At 42.0% G+C, this 19,316-nt stretch overlaps 1 protein-coding gene across 1 annotated transcript in view; it reads left to right on the forward strand.

The window, feature by feature from the left end:
- Hml (Hemolectin) overlaps positions 1-19,316 on the forward strand; it is a 586,263-nt gene that overhangs the window by 237,885 nt on the left and 329,062 nt on the right. The window contains exons 50-52 of the mRNA XM_068226073.1: positions 25-130; positions 220-388; positions 13,845-14,000. Of these exons, the coding sequence (XP_068082174.1) occupies positions 25-130; positions 220-388; positions 13,845-14,000 (431 nt within the window). The remainder of the gene's footprint in view (positions 1-24; positions 131-219; positions 389-13,844; positions 14,001-19,316) is intronic.

Raw genomic sequence — 19,316 nt, forward strand, 5'->3', positions numbered from 1 at the left:
AAGCCGATTTCTTTCTTTTAACAGGTATGATGTAGGTGTTGCATTCCACACTGAGAACTGTGACAGGTGCGTGTGTAAACTGAATGGTATTCCTGACTGTAACAAGATTGACTGCAAACCTTGTGAGAAGGTAAGGAAAAAATCCTCAATTACAACTTTATAATCATTATCTGCAGACTTCTGTTGCATGTTATAAATGGTACACAAATATACTTTCAGGGTCTACGAAGAATGTTTTCTCCTTCCTGTGAGTGTACATGTAAACCTTGCCCAGAAGATACTGTTTTGTGTCCGACAACCAATATTTGTATCAATGAGTCTTTATGGTGTGATGGAGTAGAACATTGCCCAGATGATGAGCGCAACTGCGTTACAACCACAAGCATAGGTAAGTAATCATTGGTAGTACTGCCCAATAATATTAAAATACCCCCAGATTTTGAATAAAAAATGCATTTATCCTTGTATAATGAACTCTATAATATGACTGAAATGACCATAAATACATGAGGGGTCTATGTGCAATTGGACCGCAACAAATGTCTTAGAAGAATAAAGTAGTTTGAGATACTAATTTCTGATCAATATCAGTTTGTTTTGTTGAACATTCTTCATTATATTAAATGTTGACTATAGAATATGCACAATTCAAAAAATTAGGGAAACATGTTTTTGAACGTATGCCGTGCTCCACAAAATACCTCACACCCAAGTATATTACCAACTAAACCTTTATTCTTTAGCTTTGCAGTATACAAAAAAACATCGATGTATTCGCGTTCATTTTCAGAACACAAACGGAAATGTCCAAATAGGGGCGAAAACAAAGTGATAATAGTTCACCAGGGTGGATTTTTATTACAGTTGGAGAGCTTCAGTATGGTGCATGTCCTCCACGAGCATTTATCACAGCTTGGCACCTATGTGGCTTGCTGCGTATAAGTCGACGGAGGTCACGTTGCGGACGTTGCGGTATCAAGTCCCATTCTTTAATGAGAGCCTGTTCGAGGTCTTGAAGAGTCTGTAGTGGAAAAGGACGCCCACGAATACTTATGTCAAGCCTACATGCTCGATGGCATTAAGGTCGGGACTCACTGATGGCCATTCCATTTCTTGAATGTCAAGTTCTCGCAAGACAGCTCTGGTGATGCGCGGTGCTGTCCTGAATGAGTACGAATTCAGGGCCAACGCCGTATGCAGCAACCAACACATGCTGTAGCAGTATCTGCTCGATGCACCGCGCAGCGGTAAGATTACCGCGGCCGACGACAAGAATCTTACGGCCATCAATACTGTTGCCACCCCACAGCATCACAGAGCCTTGTCCGAATCGGTCGCCTTCCTGGACATATGGCATGCACTGCTCACCATGGCGTCTCCGTACACGTTGACGTCCATCACGCTGTGTCAGGGAAAATCTGGACTCATCTGTGAACAACATAGGTCTCCATTGGCGAAGTTGCCAGTTGACGTGGGTAGGGACAAACAGAAAGTGAGCTGCACGATATTGCTACATTAAACGGAGCACCCGCACAGGACCTCTGGGTCGTAAGGACACTTCTCTTAACCTGTTCCTTACTGTCTGTTCAGGCACCGTGACTCCAGTGAGCATCCTGACGTCTTGTTGCAGTTCTCTGGCAGTTGCTGAACGACGCCTCAACGCACAGATGGTCAGATATCGGTCATCCTGTGGGGTTGTCATGCATCCACAGCCTTGTCCAACCCTCTTTGTGAACTGGCCTGCCTCATTGTAGTGATTCCACAAGCGTTGAATGACTGACGGAGAGACATTGAGATCCACAGCAACACGACGAAAAGTCCATCCTTCCTGGATCAAAGTGACGCCCCTTGCGACTTGAACCTCGTTAATATGTCTCCTGGGATGTGCTGGTTGACGTACAACGTGCTCAAATGACCGCAGTAGTCTGTGTACCTCACAACGACACACGGACGCACCGCTATTCACTTTGTTTTGAGGGGTCACCTGACAGTAAAATGCATGGCTACGCCTACAGATAGAGTAGGCCTATAACTTCGATTTGACATACCCTGAGTAGCTAAGGTCTCAAGGTATGCTGTACGACCATTGGAACCCCATCTAGCAATTAGCGTTCACATACCAGACGTTACAAAACATGCTCCGCTAATTTTTTTGAACTGTGTATTTCCGACAGTTACGTTTTTACAGAAATACGAACAAACTATTAAAGGTAGGACCTCCATTTCTTTACAATTGTAAATAAAATGCTACATAGAAACCAGTGATAACTTATGATACAACTTACACAGTTTGAACAGTGATAATTACTAAGGCAGACGACGTCATTGTTACTACATACATCAAAATGACAGTATCACGACACTGCGAGGGAGACACTTACTGTAATTGAGAAAGAACCAAGTATGGGGAATTCCCTTTTGAATGAGGAACTGACATGGGCACGAGATGTAGGCAACAAGAGCGATACAATGCTGAACGTAATATTTGAACAGTTTAAAGAAAAAATGTTTTATTAACATGTTCTGGAAACATACCTAATAAATTTGACTAACTTCCCCTTATTAAATAAATATTTTGAAAGTCAAAAACCGGTTTCCTCTTCAACGCAGGAGACGGTCTCCATTTAGAAAACTTTGAGGGTCTTACTGCAGTTGTATGAAAGAAAATTCTCTTGTTCACGATTTAAAACTTGCGCCTTAACTTACACAACCCTACACGAACTATCTCCAATATAACTCATCTGCCTTTACACTGTACACGTTATTGACTGTAGAATATTACCATCATCCATAAATACTGTATAACCCCTATATCTGTCTCTCATTGAGAAAATGGAAACGTTTCGAGGGTTGAAATTGCCACCAGATATACTATAGCTTATTATCTCTCCTTTACGAGAAAAGTACTATGAAATTCTCACGAAAACGATTATTGAACCTTTTAAAGAAAAATAAGTTTCATTCAATGAAATGATTGTATCGTCTTCGCCATGTTGACGCGCACAGCTCTGCATAGCATTTTGTATCAGCATGAATTCGAATTGCGAATCTCTGAGCACGGCCAACTAGGTCCACCCTGAGCAGAAACACGTTAAGGCAGCCGTGCTCGTTCGTGTCACCTTCCACAGTGACATTAAGAAATTGAGAACGTTTAGGGGTGCGCCTCTGTGGTTTAGTGGTTAGTGTGAATAGCTGCCACCCCCGGAGGCCCGGGTTCGATTCCCGACTCTGCCACGAAATTTGAAAAATGGTACGAGGGCTGGAACAGGGTCCACTCAGCCTCGAGAGGTCAGATGAGTAGAGGTGGATTCGATTCCCATCTCAGCCATCCTGGATGTGGTTTTCCGTGGTTTCCCACTTCTCCTCCAGGCAAATGCCGGGATGGTATCTAACTTAAGGTCACGGCCGCTTCCTTCCCTCTTCCGTGTCTATCCCTTACAATCTTCTTATCCCCTTGCAAGGCCCCTATTCAGCATAGCAGATGAGGCCGCCTGGGTGGGGTACTGGTCATCCTCCCCAGTTGTATCCCCGACCCAGAGTCTGAAGCTCCAGGACACTGCCCTTGAGGGGGTAGAGGTGGGATCCCTCGCTGAGTCCGAGGGGAAAACCGACCCTGGAGTGTAAACAGTTAAAGGAGAAGAAGAAGAAGAAAAAAATTTAATAGATTAAAAAAGGGGAAAAAGGGGGTAAAAAGCTGGTAGCAGCGTCACTCGAACTCGCCATCTTCATAACTGAAGTGGAGAACCTTAACCACTCGACCACCGCGCCACAGTGTCACTTTATTCGACATTTTCAAAATAGCTTTTTTACGAAAATGTTTGAGAGTTGCGCGCTACTACTTTGCCAGTGTGTTTTTGTGATGTAGTACTACCAACCTGTCCGCCTCTTTGGTGTAGTGGTTAGTGTGATTAGCTGCCACCCCCGGAGGCCCGGGTTCGATTCCCGGCTCTGCCACAAATTTGAAAAGTGGTACGAGGGCTGGAACGGGGGTCCACTCAGCCTCGGTAGGTCAACTGAGTAGAGGTGGGTTCGATTCCCACTTCAGCCATCCTGGAAGTGGTTTTCCGTGGTTTCCCACTTCTCCTCCAGGCAAATGCCAGGATGGTACCTAACTTAAGGCGACAGCCGCTTCCTTCCCTCTTCCTTTCTTGTCCCGTCCAATCTTCCCATCCCTCCACAAGGCCCCTGTTCAGCATAGCAGGTGAGGCCACCTGGCAGAGGTACTTGTCATACTTTCCAATTGTATCCCCCGACCCAAAGTCTCACGCTCCAGAACACTGCCCTTGAGGCGGTAGAGGTGGGATCCCTCGCTGAGTCCGAGGGAAAAAGCCAACCCTGGAGAGTAAGCAGATTAAGAAAGAAAGAAAGAAAGAGAACGTTTAGGGGGATGAAATTGGCACCAGATATAGGTTACAAGAATGATACAACGATGACCATAATATTTGAACAGTTTAGAAAAAAATTACCTTCTATCAGTGACGTGAGTAAATCTTCATCATTCTGGCGTATGGAACGACATTTCCTCCCCCGGGTTGAGTGGCTCAGACTAGGGATGGGCCACTCGATCGCCTGCTCGAGCAGGCTCGAGTGCTGACGTCACGAACTGGTGTGTCGAGCGTGGTCGAGCCAGATCGAGCAACACGGAATTCCCTCGTGACGTAGGCTTGCATGTGCCCTAGGCAGGAGTGTGTGTTAGGGCTCGAGCCACAATTCCGTCTGCACTCATTCACGTTGATATTCACCTTCCGGCACTACGCGTAGAGTAGAAGTAGAGTCATTAGCGATAGCGTCCATTCTACAGAAATACATACGTACCGTAAGTCAAAGTGGACGCATCAGTTTATTAAATCCATATATGCCCGGAATTACTTTTTTTTTATCAAATGGAAGTGACTGCTCGACATGGCGATGAGCTCTGCATAGTGATAGTATTTGTGTGGTTTTCCTTTCGTTACTTGGTCGCTACTTCCATTTTTGGTTCTTCTGAACATTGTATGTATTTTAATAATATATTCTGTTCAGTTTTATTATAATGCTATATTCACTATTTCTCCTACATAATAAAACAATGTGAACAGACCCGAAGTCCTGCGTCCGATATAATATAACTGGGTTTTTTGCTATTGGTTTTACGTCGCACCGACACAGATAGGTGTTATGGCGACGATGGGATAGGAAAGGTGTTAGGAGTGGGAAGGAAGCGGCCGTAGCCTTAACTAAGCTACAGCCCCAGCATTTGCCTGGTGTGAAAATGGAAAACCACGGAAAATCACTTCGAGGATGGCTGAGGTGGGAATCGAACCCACCTCTACTCAGTTGACCTCCCGAGGCTGAGTGGACCCCGTTCCAGCCCTCGTACCACTTTTCAAATTTCGTGGCAGAGCCGGGAATCGAACCCGGACCTCTGGGGGTGGCGGCTAATCACGCTAACCACTACTCCACAGAGGCGGACTTACTTACATATTACGCCGTATCATTTCTCAGGCGATACTATTACTACTTACTTACTTTACTGGTTTTCGTTCCTCGCCGGGAGGGCGAGGCGGGCCCCTTAGAGCGTGACGCGCTCGCTCGGGCCAAGGGAAACGAAGAGAACTGTGAGGAACAAGGAATGAGTGAGATGGGAAGAGTGATGTGACAAATTTAATGAGGTGGGCTACGGATATGCGAATTTTAGGGGATTTTCGCTAGGATTGAAATTTAGAGAGGATTACTAGGATAGTATTGAAAGGTGAGAAGGTGTAAGGACGTAGTGAGATTATGAAGGGAAGATATTAAGTACCGGATGATCTCGAGTGGCGGAGGTGGGTAATGAAAGAAGCTATATGGGTGAGGAGGTGGACTGACAGATTGACGAGGTGAGAAGTTGGCTGCCTGGGGGTGGCGGGGAGAATTGTTGGTGGGATGTCTGGCAGAATTGGGGGGGGGGGGGGAGATGGACGGTTCTACTCTATGACATTTGCCAAATATGTAAGCTCCGTGGTCGATGAGGTGTTGAACATCTATGGCGCTCGGGACGTGGATGCGTACCATGAATGTTGGCCCTGTTGCATTTTTGATGCGGAAGACTCGGCGGACTGGGATGTCTTCAGCTTGTAGTTGGTGAAGTATGGTCCTTTCGGAGAGAGCCGGGTCCACTCCACGGATGACACAGCTGGACATTCTGTGAGAAGTTGTTGGTGGTTGCGAGGTCGATGATGTTGCGGAGGCTGCTGTTCTGGGTGAAGCTGGCGAAGGCGGTGCGTCGACTGCAGTATTCGTTGTTCCAGGAAATACATAGGGATGTGGAGGGATGGGGGAAGTGAGGAGTGAAGAGGTCATTAGTGAAGGTGGGTGGCATGGGACAACTGTTGTAACAGCGATCTGGGAAGTACGGAGGGTAGATGTCGGAGTGGTCGATGTGACGGTGGTGGTCGTGGTGGTGGTAAAGGGAGGGGTGTATAAATGTGACGAAGTCTGTAGTTGTGGTGGTCCCTGTGATGGCGTAGTTGTAGGCTCGGCTGTGGTATAGGCAGTTGGCAGGGCTGATGTAGTTGTTACCGGAACGTCTTCTACGCGATGGAGCCTGCCTTGGATATAAACGCCATTATCAACAGCGTTCCAGGAGTGATCGGCAGATGGAGTATAGTGTAGCACATCAGTTGAAGGTCCTGGGCCGGCGGAAGATCGTATGGCATGGTGGATGCCAATCGTACGGAGTTCTGCTTCAGTTTCTTCTTCGGGGATAGCTGGATTGACATTCCTGGCGAGACAGACATATAGAGTGGGGAGGCCGACTACCATCTTGGTGTCAGCCTGATATCCTTTTTTGGGTTCGGCGAGGCAACAAAGTTAGAGTTGGTGAGCCACCAGGCCGAAAAAAAAATTAATTGGAGATGCGCAGAGAATAGGGCAGACAACTTTCGAGTTGCGTGAGGTGTGATGCTATTACTCTAGGATAACAACCATATAATCCATATACTCCTATGTTGTGTAAGGGATTCAATGTATTCCGTTAATAATGTTAAGGCGTTATCATTATAAATATTTTCATGGTACGAAATGTAACAAGCTATTTCTGAAATTGCCGGGTGAGGATATAGTTTGTTCAGTTGTGTTCCTGTACACACACTGGTTTCATTTCATTACTGTAGTATTAAAAAAGCAAAGAAGATTGCCACTCATCTGGTTTAGTACAAGGTAATCACTCATAGATGGCAGGCCATACTCCTGCTCGAGTACTGCTCGACCTAGATCGAGCAGTGACGTCATCAATTCGAGCCGCTCGAGCTGCGCTCATGCCCATCCCTAGCTCAGACGGTTGAGGCGCTGGCCTTCTGACCCAAACTTGGCAGATCCTGGCTCAGTCCGGTAGTATTCGAAGGTGCTGAAATACTTCAGCCTCGCGTCGGTACATTTACTCCTGCGGAATTAAATTCCGGCACCTCGGCGTTTCCGAAAACCGTAAAAGTGGTTAGTGGGACTTAACGCCAATAGCATTATTATCAGACATTACCTCCATGAGATAGAACTTTTACGATTCAGTTCGTGGCGTGGCATCTAATAAATTTCGATCTTGAAGGTTTCGTTGCAGATATTTTCATAGTAAAGGTATGATTCCGGCAAAGCGGAATTCCGTATGTTTGGTCCTTTCTCATTTAAGTACCTCTTACTCAACGAGGTAAGACTGTCATTTTGATGGAAGTAGTCATCTACCGTAGTAATTACGACTGTTGACAATGTGTGGGCCAGGTTATTCATAAGAAACTTTAACATGTTTATTTAAATATTAAAAATTACAATTCACTATTTTGACTGTCGAAGGCAGGCCTACGTACTAGTTACTTAGTATGCATCAGTATTTAATAACAACAATAATATTATTTATTTATTTATTTATTTATTTATTTATTTATTTATTTATTTATTTATTTATTTATTTATTTATTCGTGTCAGAGGTACCAATATATACAAGAAAGAGATACTGAATATATGTACTGAATATGAAAAATGTACATGAACAAATTAATCGTATATGGTTGTGAATGAAGCACTTGACAAATTTGCATATGAAGTATAACAAATGGAAGAACATAAATTCTTTCTTTCTTTCTTTCTTTCTTAATCCCCTTACCCTCCAGGCTATATACGTGTTGCAGTGAAGCCACATTCCTCGTATTTGAAGACAGCGCGGAAAGGTCATACATACACAAAAGGAGCCAGAAAAGGTATTTTATTTATTTTATTTTGATGATAAATAGGGTTCCAGAGAGCAAGAGCTCTGTCAAGTGTATTGAAAGATATTGATGACAGCGTACGAGAGAACATTTATGAAGACTACTACAATCGTGGCTTCAATACCTACAGCAAACTAATAAAGCGCTATAAGTGCATCAAAAGTAAATCAAATTGCACATTAATTCTAAATTATGTGTCTGGGAAACGGGGAGCAGTTGCTCGTTTCAAAGGAAATAGACTGTCGCAACTACAAACTATAAAAGAGTATGTAATATCGCATTTGATGGTGCGAGGAAATATGGATCTACAGTTCACTATTGGCATTTGCCTGCAGGAGAAGTGGGAAACCACGGAAAACCACTTCGAGGATGGCTGAGGTGGGTATCGAACCCACCTCTACTCAGTTGACCTCCCGAGGCTGAGTGGACCCCGTTCCAGCCCTCGTACCACTTTTCAAACTTCGTGGCAGAGCAGGGAAACGAACTCGGGCCTCCGGGGGAGGCAGCTAATCACACTAACCACTACACCACAGAGGCGGACGGAAGAACATACATAAACATCAATGAACATATCTGCACTATATATACATTATTTACACAAGTTGTGACCAGTATTTGGCTACATTGATGGCATTATTTCCAGCCAGTGCCAATTTCAACCCTGTACATGAATCTGGGCATAGACGACAGTGCAAGAGATGCCTAGAAGGGTGTTCCTCTCCACATTCGCACAAAGAGTCCCCACCATGCACGGTGCCCCATTTCACAAGATTGTCCTTAGATCTTGCAACGCCGGTCCGCAGTCTGTTTAACGACTTCCATATACTCCATCCCTCTTCGTGACCAGGTGGCAACTTTTCTTCAGTTTCAACACGTTCCGGATGATCTGGGTACCTTTGTTTCCATAGCTTCATCCTGGCCTTTTTTGGGGGTCAGAATCAAGTGGAATAGAAGACCTGTAGAAAACTCTTCCTGGACTTCAGTCGAGCTGGTGGTGACTGATATTCATGAAGGGGATGGGCTGAGATGCTGCAAACCTTTTGTCTCTCAATATTAGCGGACACTTCACGTCTGATATCAGGTGGGGCTATACCTGCAAGTGAATACAACTTCTGTGTGGGTGTTGGTTTTAAACAGTCAGTGTTTAGCCTGCAGGTTTGATTCAAGACAATGTCGACTTTCTTTGCGTGAGCTGATTTGTACCACACGGGACTAGCATATTCAGCAGCAGAGTAGCAGAGTGTAGGGCAATTGTCCTTACTCTCTGGGGATGGGCACCCCATCCAGAACCAGTTACCGTACGCAATAGGCAGTTTCGTGATGAAACTTTTGCCTTGAGTTTGGTGCAGTGTGTGGTGAAGGTCAGCGAACGATCCAGGGTAACACCAAGGTAAACTGGAGTATTGCTGTGTTCCAGCTCCATTCCTTTCCAATTCACACGCAGCTTCCGCGGGGCTTCTTTGTTCTTAAATGAAAGGCGCACACATTAGATTTCGATGGGTTTGGCTTGAGGTGATTTTCCTCATAATAATCTGAGAGCATCTTCAAAGCAGCAGTAAGGTTTTGTTCCACTTGCTCGAAGTTTTTACTCTGAGTTGCCAGGGCCAGGTCACCTCCGTACAGGAAGCTCCTTGTTTGAGGTGGAAGAGGTTGGTCGTTGGTATATATGTTAAATAACATTGGTGCTAGGACACTGTCTTGTGGGAGACCGTTCTTCTGTATTCTCCATCTACTCCGCTGTCCTTGGAATTCAACAAAGAAACGTCGGTTCTGCAACAGCGTGGCAATAATCGTTGTGAGCCTTAAATCCATAGTAAGATGGTAAAACTTCCTTAGAACTATCTGGTGTTGTACAATATTATATGCTGAAGAGAGATCAACAAAAGCCACTCCAGTAATATCAACACGCTGAAATCCATCTTCTATGTGCTGTGTCAGATTAAGGATCTGTGTACAGCAGTTCCTTCCTGGTCTAAATCCAGCCTGCTCTGGAATTAGAAGTGGTTCGACCACTGGTGTTATACGGTTCAGAAGCATTCTTTCAAAAAATTTATATAGATGGCACAGGAGTGACATTGGTCTGAAATTCATAATAATAATAATAATAATAATAATAATAATAATAATAATAATAATAATAATAATAATAATAATAATAATAATGTGCGCCTCTGTGGTGTAGTGGTTAGCGTGATTAGCTGCCACCTCCGGAGGCCCGGGTTCGATTCCCGGCTCTGCCAAGAAATTTGAAAAGTGATACGAGGGCTGGAACGATGTCCACTCAGCCTCGGAAGGTCAAATGAGTAGATGTGGGTTCGATTCCCCATCAGCCATCCTCTAAGTGGTTTTCCATGGTTTCTCTCTTCTCCTCCAGGCAAATGGTACCTAACTTACGGCCGCCTCCTTCCCTCTTCCTTGTCTATCCCTTCCAATCTTCCCATCCCCCGATAAGGCCCCTGTTCATCATAGCAGGTCCTCACCTGGGCGAGGTACTGGTCATCCTCCCCAGTTGTATCCCACGACCAAATGTCTCACGCTCCAGGACACTGCCCTTGAGGCGGTAGTGGTCGCTCAGTCCGGGGGAAAACTAACCCTGGAGGATAAACAGATTAAGAAAGAAAGAAAGAAAGAAAGAAAGAAAGAAAGAAAGAAAGAAAGAAAGAAAGAAAGAAGGTGTAATAATAATAATAATAATAATAATAATAATAATAATAATAATAATAATAACATATCCTCAAACAGCTCGTGAAGTTATTTTGTTGGGATGTGGCGATACCATTTGGTGACTTCATGTCAATTTTCACAATACACTACCTCACTGCCATCTATGTCTGTAATTAAAAATAACGAATGGGCAATTTTCGGAGTATAATTTCGTCCAGTCCTCAACAAATACGGCAATGAAATGTTGTTGTGTCATTGAGGAAGTCTCATCACATTCCATGGCATAAAATACGAAAGCATATTACGTAAGCATGACATTGAGTAAATGGCTGAAATCTTCACAGATATTACAAATCACACACAACAATTGCATAATTCCAATATTTGGTCATTACCAGTCACAGTAAAAATATCTAATAATAGAGAATCGAACGTATACATCAGTTAAGTATACAATACCTTAGCAGCAAACCCCTCCATAAGGATAAGAGTGAAATTTTGAAAGCTCCCTTCTACTTCGTTCATTCTGACAAGGGACAACTTTGACCTCGAACGCTCGGAACCACACGAAACCATGCTTAGAATAACAAGCAATCATAAACAAAACAGTGGTGTGCTTCATTTCCATGCAATACTCCGCACTTTTTTGCTGAGCTCGCATCCGGGAGATAGTGGGTTCGAATCCCGCTGTCGACAGCCCTGAAGATGGTTTTCCATGGTTTCCCATTTTCACACCAGTCAAATGCCGGGGCTGTACCTTAATTAAGGCCACGGCCGCTTCCTTCTTATTCCTAGGTCTTTCCTGTCCCTTCATCGCCATAAGACCTATCTGTGTCGGTGCGACGTAAAGCAAAAAAAAAAAAAAAAAGCACTTTTCTGCTAGCGCCGCTAAACGGTGGCATGGTGTAGTTGCACTAACCAGTGGTCCAGTTGCCTGAGTGGTATAGCTGCAGTGCGTATTTGTCTCTTGGAGTGTAAGCAAGCGAGTTACTGTGTAACCTGTGTACAGTGCAGTGATATCATGAAGAGAAATAATCCTACGCATGTGGTCCAAATATTAGGGACCGAGTTGCGACGCGGTGAATATGGAAATGACATCGGGGCCGAGGATACGGAGTTCGCGGATATAATATTATAATTCAGAAATATAATGGCTATGATACAGAAATACACGACGTTACACTGGATAGTTATACGGATTTTGAAGGACACGAGGAACCTGAATCTGAAGGTGTCTCTTCAAGCAGTACACGACGTTCATCTCCAGAGCAACAGGAACAGTCAAGTGAAAGTGAGTACGAACTCTCTCCACCCAAAAAAGACGAGGTCCAGTGTATTGAAAGATATTGATAACAGCGTACGAGAGAACATTTATGAAGACTACTACAATAGTGGCTTCAATTCCTATAGCAAGCTAATGAAGCGCTGTAAAGGGCTAAAATGGTTGGCTTGGTCAATTTCAAAGCTTCCATTTTCTTTACCGACCATCTGAAGGCTGAATATGGCATTTCATCATAGCATATTACTACCGTTCTCACACGTAAGGACATAGAAGGCGATAATATTATACGTCAGAAGGCAGAACAGTTTGTGGAAGAAGTGAACATGGTTATAACAGAAGGGGGTGTGGAGAAAGGTAATGTTTGGAACAGTGACCAAAGTCAATTCCAGTATGAAATGTCTTCAGCATCAACACTGTCCTACAGAGGAGAGAAAGCTGCAGGTAGTGTGTTGCAGTCTGTACATAGCTCTACCCACAGCTACACAATTGATGTGGCTTTATCATTGGCAGGCAGACTAGCAAACAAGTTGTACATCTGTTTTCAAGAGACACAAGGCACTTTCGGTCCAAATATTTTAAAGAAACTTGAAACAGCCTGTCTACGAAACCTTTCATGTGGAGGCAAGCAAAAGTGGAAAAATTGGTAAAGAACATATGAAACGTTTTCTAACTTCAGTCCTTGGAGAACATGTAACAATTGAAAAGAGCCTATTGTTGTGTGTTTCCTGGACATGTCATACGTATCGTACCCTTCTAGATGCAAGTTTTCCAAACAAAGATGTTACGCTGAAGATATTGCCACCGAAAACAAAAAAAAAATATTGCCAATTCCTTGACGTGTACTCCTTTCGGCAGTATATATCAGAAGGATTACTCATTTTTTAAGACTACAAGGTGCCAAACCACAAGAGAAGGTACATGATCGTTATTTCATCGTGAAACTTCACTCTGTGATTTACAGTCAATTTGCTTTACCTACGGAAAGGCCTATGTTGCAATATGCTTGGCGAAAGACAGGTTATGACATTGACATACCAACATCATCTTTTCAAAATGTAATTAGTGTGGCTTTTGATATTGGACTGCGTGAATGCGAAAGTGATTTGGAATGTGATAACGTTTATTTAGTGAGGTGTGCACATTGTTCTCTCCCACTTTGTTTTAACCATTCATCGAAATCCCGCATCTGCTCTTTAAGGACTAATATAAGCACATTCAGGTGTGTGGTTCTGGTGTATATGTGTGTTTTGCTCTATTATAAGTACTTTAAGCAGAGAGTTTTTGGCGCTGCTGGTTGAAAATGTAATGATACACTGACGCCATTAAGTTATATATAATTTCCTTCCTATGGTACTGATATATTGTTACTTTGTTTCTCTCTATTAAAATGTTACTGGAGGTAGAATGCAACGTTTTGCATGGAAATGACGCACACGACTGTTTTGTTTATGATTGCTTGTTATTCTAAGCATGGTTTCTTGCGGTTTCGAGCGTTCGAGGTCAAAGGTGTCCCTCGTGAGTGATGTCAAGTGCTCTGTGGTGCAAAAATGAGCAATGTGTTTTACTATGATTAATATTTAATATAATTAATCTCTTAGAATGTACTTGTAATGAAATTATTGTGACTTCCATACGAACACGTCGCATGTATTGGTCATGTCATATTCCAATCTACTTACAGAAACTACAGTTTCACCAGCACCAGAGAAACCCACACCACCACCGTGTCCACCTATTGAATGTGAGCCAGGCTATGTACGTGTTGCAGTGAAGCCACATTCCTTGTATTTGAAGACAGCGCGGAAAGGCCATACATACACAAAAGGAGGCAGAAAAGGTATTTTATTTTTTTTATTTTATTGATAAATAGGGTTCCAGAGAGCAAGAGCTCTGTCAAGAGGAACAATACATAGATTATCACAACAATGGCGGATTAACACATAAGGTCTAAAAGTGAAGGAGTAATTATAGTGGTTTTACATATGCTTGAAGTATCACTATTTACCTAATGGAGAGGATTCTATTAAGTGGATTATTATCAGAGTAACAATTCGACTCGTTGGCTGAACGGTCAGCGTACTGGCCTTCGGTTCAGAGGGTCCCGGGTTCGATTTCCGGCCAGGTCGGGGATTTTAAGCTTAATTGGTTAATTCCAGTGGCACGGGGGCTGGGTATATGTGTTGTCTTCATCATCATTTCATCCTCATCACGACGCGCAGGTCGCCTACGGGAGTCAAATAGAAAGACCTGCACCTGGCGAGTCGAACTCGTCCTGGGATATCCCGGCACTAAAAGCCATACGACATTTCAGTTTTTTCAGAGTAACAATACAGGAGAAAGAACTTTTTGAAATTTTAAGGTGTTTTTGGATATAAAAATACAAGAGAAATAACTGTTACATATTTATAGTGCCTAACAGGTACTTCTTAAGCTTATTACGAAATGGCACAGTTTTAGAGATGATTGCTATATTGTCAGGAATGCTGTTATATTCAGATATTAGTAAGTGTTGCACTCTCCTAGTGCCAAACCTTGTATAATTTTTATGAACATGTAATTTACTTTTTTGCCTTGTTTTATATGAATTGATGTTAGTGACTTTAGGAAATTCAGAGTTGGTGCACATTTTATTATGCAAGACTTTATGAATAAGAAGTGACGCATTTAATGAGATTAATTTATTAAGAGGTAATATATTTGTTTCAGAGTACATTTTATTTCGAGAATATACTTGATGAAATCCATACACAAATCTAATAACCCTGTTTTGTAAGACCTCCAAAGTATTTAAATTATTTTGGGTTGCTTTGCCCCAAATGAAATACAAGTAAGAAAGTCGAGTTTGTATCATTGTGAAATAAATTAGACGAAGAGTGTCAATTGTTAGTAGGTACTTAATCTTGCTAATGACACCAACCAAGACAGAGATTTCTTTTTTACGTTTAATATATGAGGTGTCAAGGAGAGAGCGCTATCAATTATTAGTCCAAGATATTTAACTTCTTTAACCCATTGCAACTTAGTAATGCCAAATACTATATTTGTAGTTGCATTTAGGTGATTTTGTGATTTATCGAACATCATACAGACAGTTTTTGAGTAATTGGCTGTTAGAAGATCTAAGATATGAAAGTCATGCTGGATATCTAAAACTATTTCATCTTCAGAATTTGATGAATAGAACAGTGAAGTATCATCTCCAGAAGTGATATTTTACCCTTAAAAGAACACGGGGCTATATCATTAATATATATGAGAAACAAAATTGGACCCAATATGGAACCTCGTGGTACACCAAAGGAGATCTTTTGTAGTTCACTTTTATTCATGCCAATCTGAACATATTATTGTCGATTTGATAAGAAATCCTTAAACCAGAGCAGTGAGGGACCCCTCACACCTGCCTTTTCCAGTTTATATATCATACGTTCATGGCTAACAGTATCAAAAGCCTTTTTTAAATCAATTAACAACCCAGCAGTCTTGTAACCTTCATCAATACAATTTTGAAGCTCAATTATAATGTCCGTTAAGGCAGGATTCATCCCATCCTTTACTCTGAAGCCATATTGAAATCTGGAAAAATAATTGTATTCTTCGAGGTAACTAATAAGCCTAACCTTGACAACAGTTTCTAAGATTTTAGTTAATTCAGGTGGTACTGAGATGGGTCGGTAGTTTCCAGGGTCGGATTTATCATTCTGTTTGGGTATAGGAACCACCCTAGAGATCTTTAATGAATCAGGGACAATGCCTTTTGCAAAAAAGCAGTTGATAAATTCAGATATTGAACCAGAGAGTGCTCGATTACAGATTTTGAGAAGTTTACTGGAAATACCATCACTAGCAACTGAGCGAGCATGTTTGAGAGAATTGATAATTGCAGACACTTCTTCTGGAGAGCATGGTTCTAAGAAAAGGGTATTAGGATGATTGTTGATTGTAGCAGTACGTTCAGGATGTGGAACAATATTTTAAGATAGTGTGGCAGGGACTGAGATAAAATGATTATTCAGGGCATTGAAAATGCCACTTTTATCTTCGAAACATGCATTCCCTAGCTTTATACGAGCAATATTGATTGTTGATTTTGAAGGTTTACCAAGAACTTCATTTATGAGTTGCTAGGTGTGTTTAGAGTTGTGTAGATTGTTTTTAAATTGATTACCATATTATGACTTCTTGAGAGTCCTTTCCAGGGTTGTAACTCTATTGCAGTAACTTTTATATTCTTCTTTAATTATATCGTTGTGTGGGTATTTTCTCAATTTACTGTAGAGAAGTGCTTTATGCCTGCAGAGTGATCCAAGTTCTGGTGTGCACCATGCATTCAGAATGGTGTTTGCATTTTGATGATAACATTTTCTAACTGTTGATGCATAGTCAAGACTACTTTGAATGTATCTGGTTAAAGCAGCATATGAAGCATTTATGTCCCCATCATCTACCCACTGGAATTGGTGTTGCTCAAAATATGATCTAGCCCTTTCATAATCTATATGTTTATATGAGTGTAGTTTTGACTCACTGGGTGTATAAATAGATGTCTTTGAAATGGCTATGCTAAAGAGCAAGAGATTATCACTCATATCATCAATTATGTTACCTACAGACCAGTTATTAAGTTTTATGCTGCAAAGAAAGTGGTCGATTATTCGAACTCAGTCTGGTAGGCTATATTGTGTTACAGTTTTTAAGGCCGTAGCTCTGCATGAACATTTTATATTCATCAGTTAATACTGCATTTGAGAGTAAATTTATGTTAAAGTCGCCAACAACAATTATATTTCTATGTTTTATTTTGTTTAGTATTAGTTCTATGTCATCACAAAGCTGTGTCCAGTTTGGAGTAAATGGATTGTAAACAGCTATAATAATATAACTGCACTCTCACTTAGAAATCTCCAAAACCAGAATATTATGATGCTTTTGGACATTGTAGATGATATTACATTGCCACGATTTGTTTTTAGCGTAAATTGATATTCCCCCAGCCTTAAGTGATTTTTCAGAAGGAATTCTAAAGGAATGAAATGCTTCGTAATCTGTGATATTGTAGAAGTTAGACTCATCACCGTTTACAGACAACCATTTTTCGACAACAACTATAAAATCGATATTCTAAATTAACTCTATGCGATCAGCAATCATGTCTAACTTACCATTTCATATGTTACGAGAATTGAGATACATTATTCTCAAGGATGGAGCAATTGTTCCAAGTGAGGTAACCAAGTCACTATATTGAAAGTATGTGTTCCATTGTCTTTCTGTCATTAGTGTAGTTTAAATGAAGGGAAGAGAAACATACATAAATATAAAACATAACGAGGAAACTGTGAAGACTGACCGCTCATTTAGGCCTAGATGCTGCGAGCCTAATCAATTTTTCAATATCGTCTTCACATTTTATTGTAAACACTTCCGAGGGGGGTGGCAGAGATTTTTGCCAGAATCCTCCCTTGTCTCACAAATGCACGTTCAATTCCCTTTGTCCTAGCATCACGAGCCTTCTTGAAGAGAGACTCATTGTAGGGCGTAAGGTGTTCGTTCAAGTATATATTGACTTTTGGACAACCAAGGCCTAGGAGAGAAGATGTTAGGATCTTCTGGCGTCTTGCTGATTTCAAAAGATCATCCCTTTTCGAGCGTTGGACAAATCTGACGATTACGGGCTTCACACTGTTTTTGTTGAAAGAAGAAACCCTGTGAATCGTGTCGATGCTGCCCGGATGCACTGGTACATCCAGGATGTCTCCAATTTTCTGGACAACATTTATCTATACGTGCAGTATGATTTAGATTTCCTTTAATAACAAAAGCGTGTCTAACATCCGGCTCCTTGGCTGAATGAAGAGCATAGTCGCCTTCGGTTCAGAGGACTCCGGGTTCGATTCCCATGGGTGTGTTGGAGATTTTAAAGTGAAAATGGTTCATTCCCCTGGCTCGGGGACTGGATGTTTGTACTGTCCCCAACATCCCTGCAATTCACTTACCACACATAACACTATTCTCCATCACAATTACACGCAGTTTCCTATACACGGCAGACGCCGTCCAACCTCGTCGGAGGGGCTGCCTTATAAGGGCTGCACCAAGCTAGAAATTGCTGCACGAAATTATTATATAATGTGGTTAACGTTACCACGTGCGAGTTAAAATGTGCCATCGTATTTCTTTAATTAACCAGTTGAATAATACATTGAGGTATCACCCTCATGAACGATGTATGTCATTGGAATATATCTTCTGTTGTTCAAAATGTTTAATGTCACAACTGAGAAAAATATACCTCTCGTTATTTTAGATTATTACCCATACTTATTTATGTCCGGTTTCTTGGTTTAAAGTTTAGCGTAGAGGCCTTCGGTTCAGAGAGTCCCTGGTTCGATTCCCGAAACGGACAGGGATTTCAATGGCTTATGGTTGAATCCTCTGGCCCGGGGACTGGGTATTTGTGTTTGTCTCAATGCTTACACACGATAAAACACGTGAAACTACCAACCACAACAGAGGCACGTAATAGTTAATACATAGAAGAATGGCATCAGGCCCTAAAACAGGGAAAGGTCCTCATAAGCGACACAGTTCGAACCCGTGCCCTCACCAGGATGTAGGGTTAGTGATATAAGAAGAGATCCATGCTTCTATATCTCCGAAAGTATAGTTTAGCTGTTAGCTTTTTATTCATGACATAGCACAACATAGCTTCGCATCGTAAAATTGCTGTTCTATTACTAGAGCACAAGAGGCGCAGTTTCTTATGATAATTGCAGGTAGATAAATGTAAACGAAATATAAACCACCTCCTCTCATTTTCCTACGTTGTTCCTATGCAAAGTAGTTGAGCAATATGATATGAATATCAAGGTACAAGGCTTACTCCACGAATCTCACCGTTCAGAAAGTTGCTATTTCGACCATAAAGCCACCACACACAAAAAGCTCAGCTAAGTTACACTAGCCTAAGCAATGCCAAGCTAAATTTTAAAGATCGCCGAGGAAGAGATTTCCATATCTTCTCGCGTGCGCACAATCACGTTTTTGCCCGGCATCTAGCAAATAGTCGTATGTGTGTGTCCCTCGTGAATTACCTCAGTACGGCAGCTATTATATTGCTTAACTTTTTCTGTCCTTCTAATTATCATAGAAA

The sequence above is a fragment of the Anabrus simplex genome, chromosome 2 (assembly GCF_040414725.1).
Source record: "Anabrus simplex isolate iqAnaSimp1 chromosome 2, ASM4041472v1, whole genome shotgun sequence".
Lineage (NCBI taxonomy): Eukaryota > Metazoa > Arthropoda > Insecta > Orthoptera > Tettigoniidae > Anabrus > Anabrus simplex.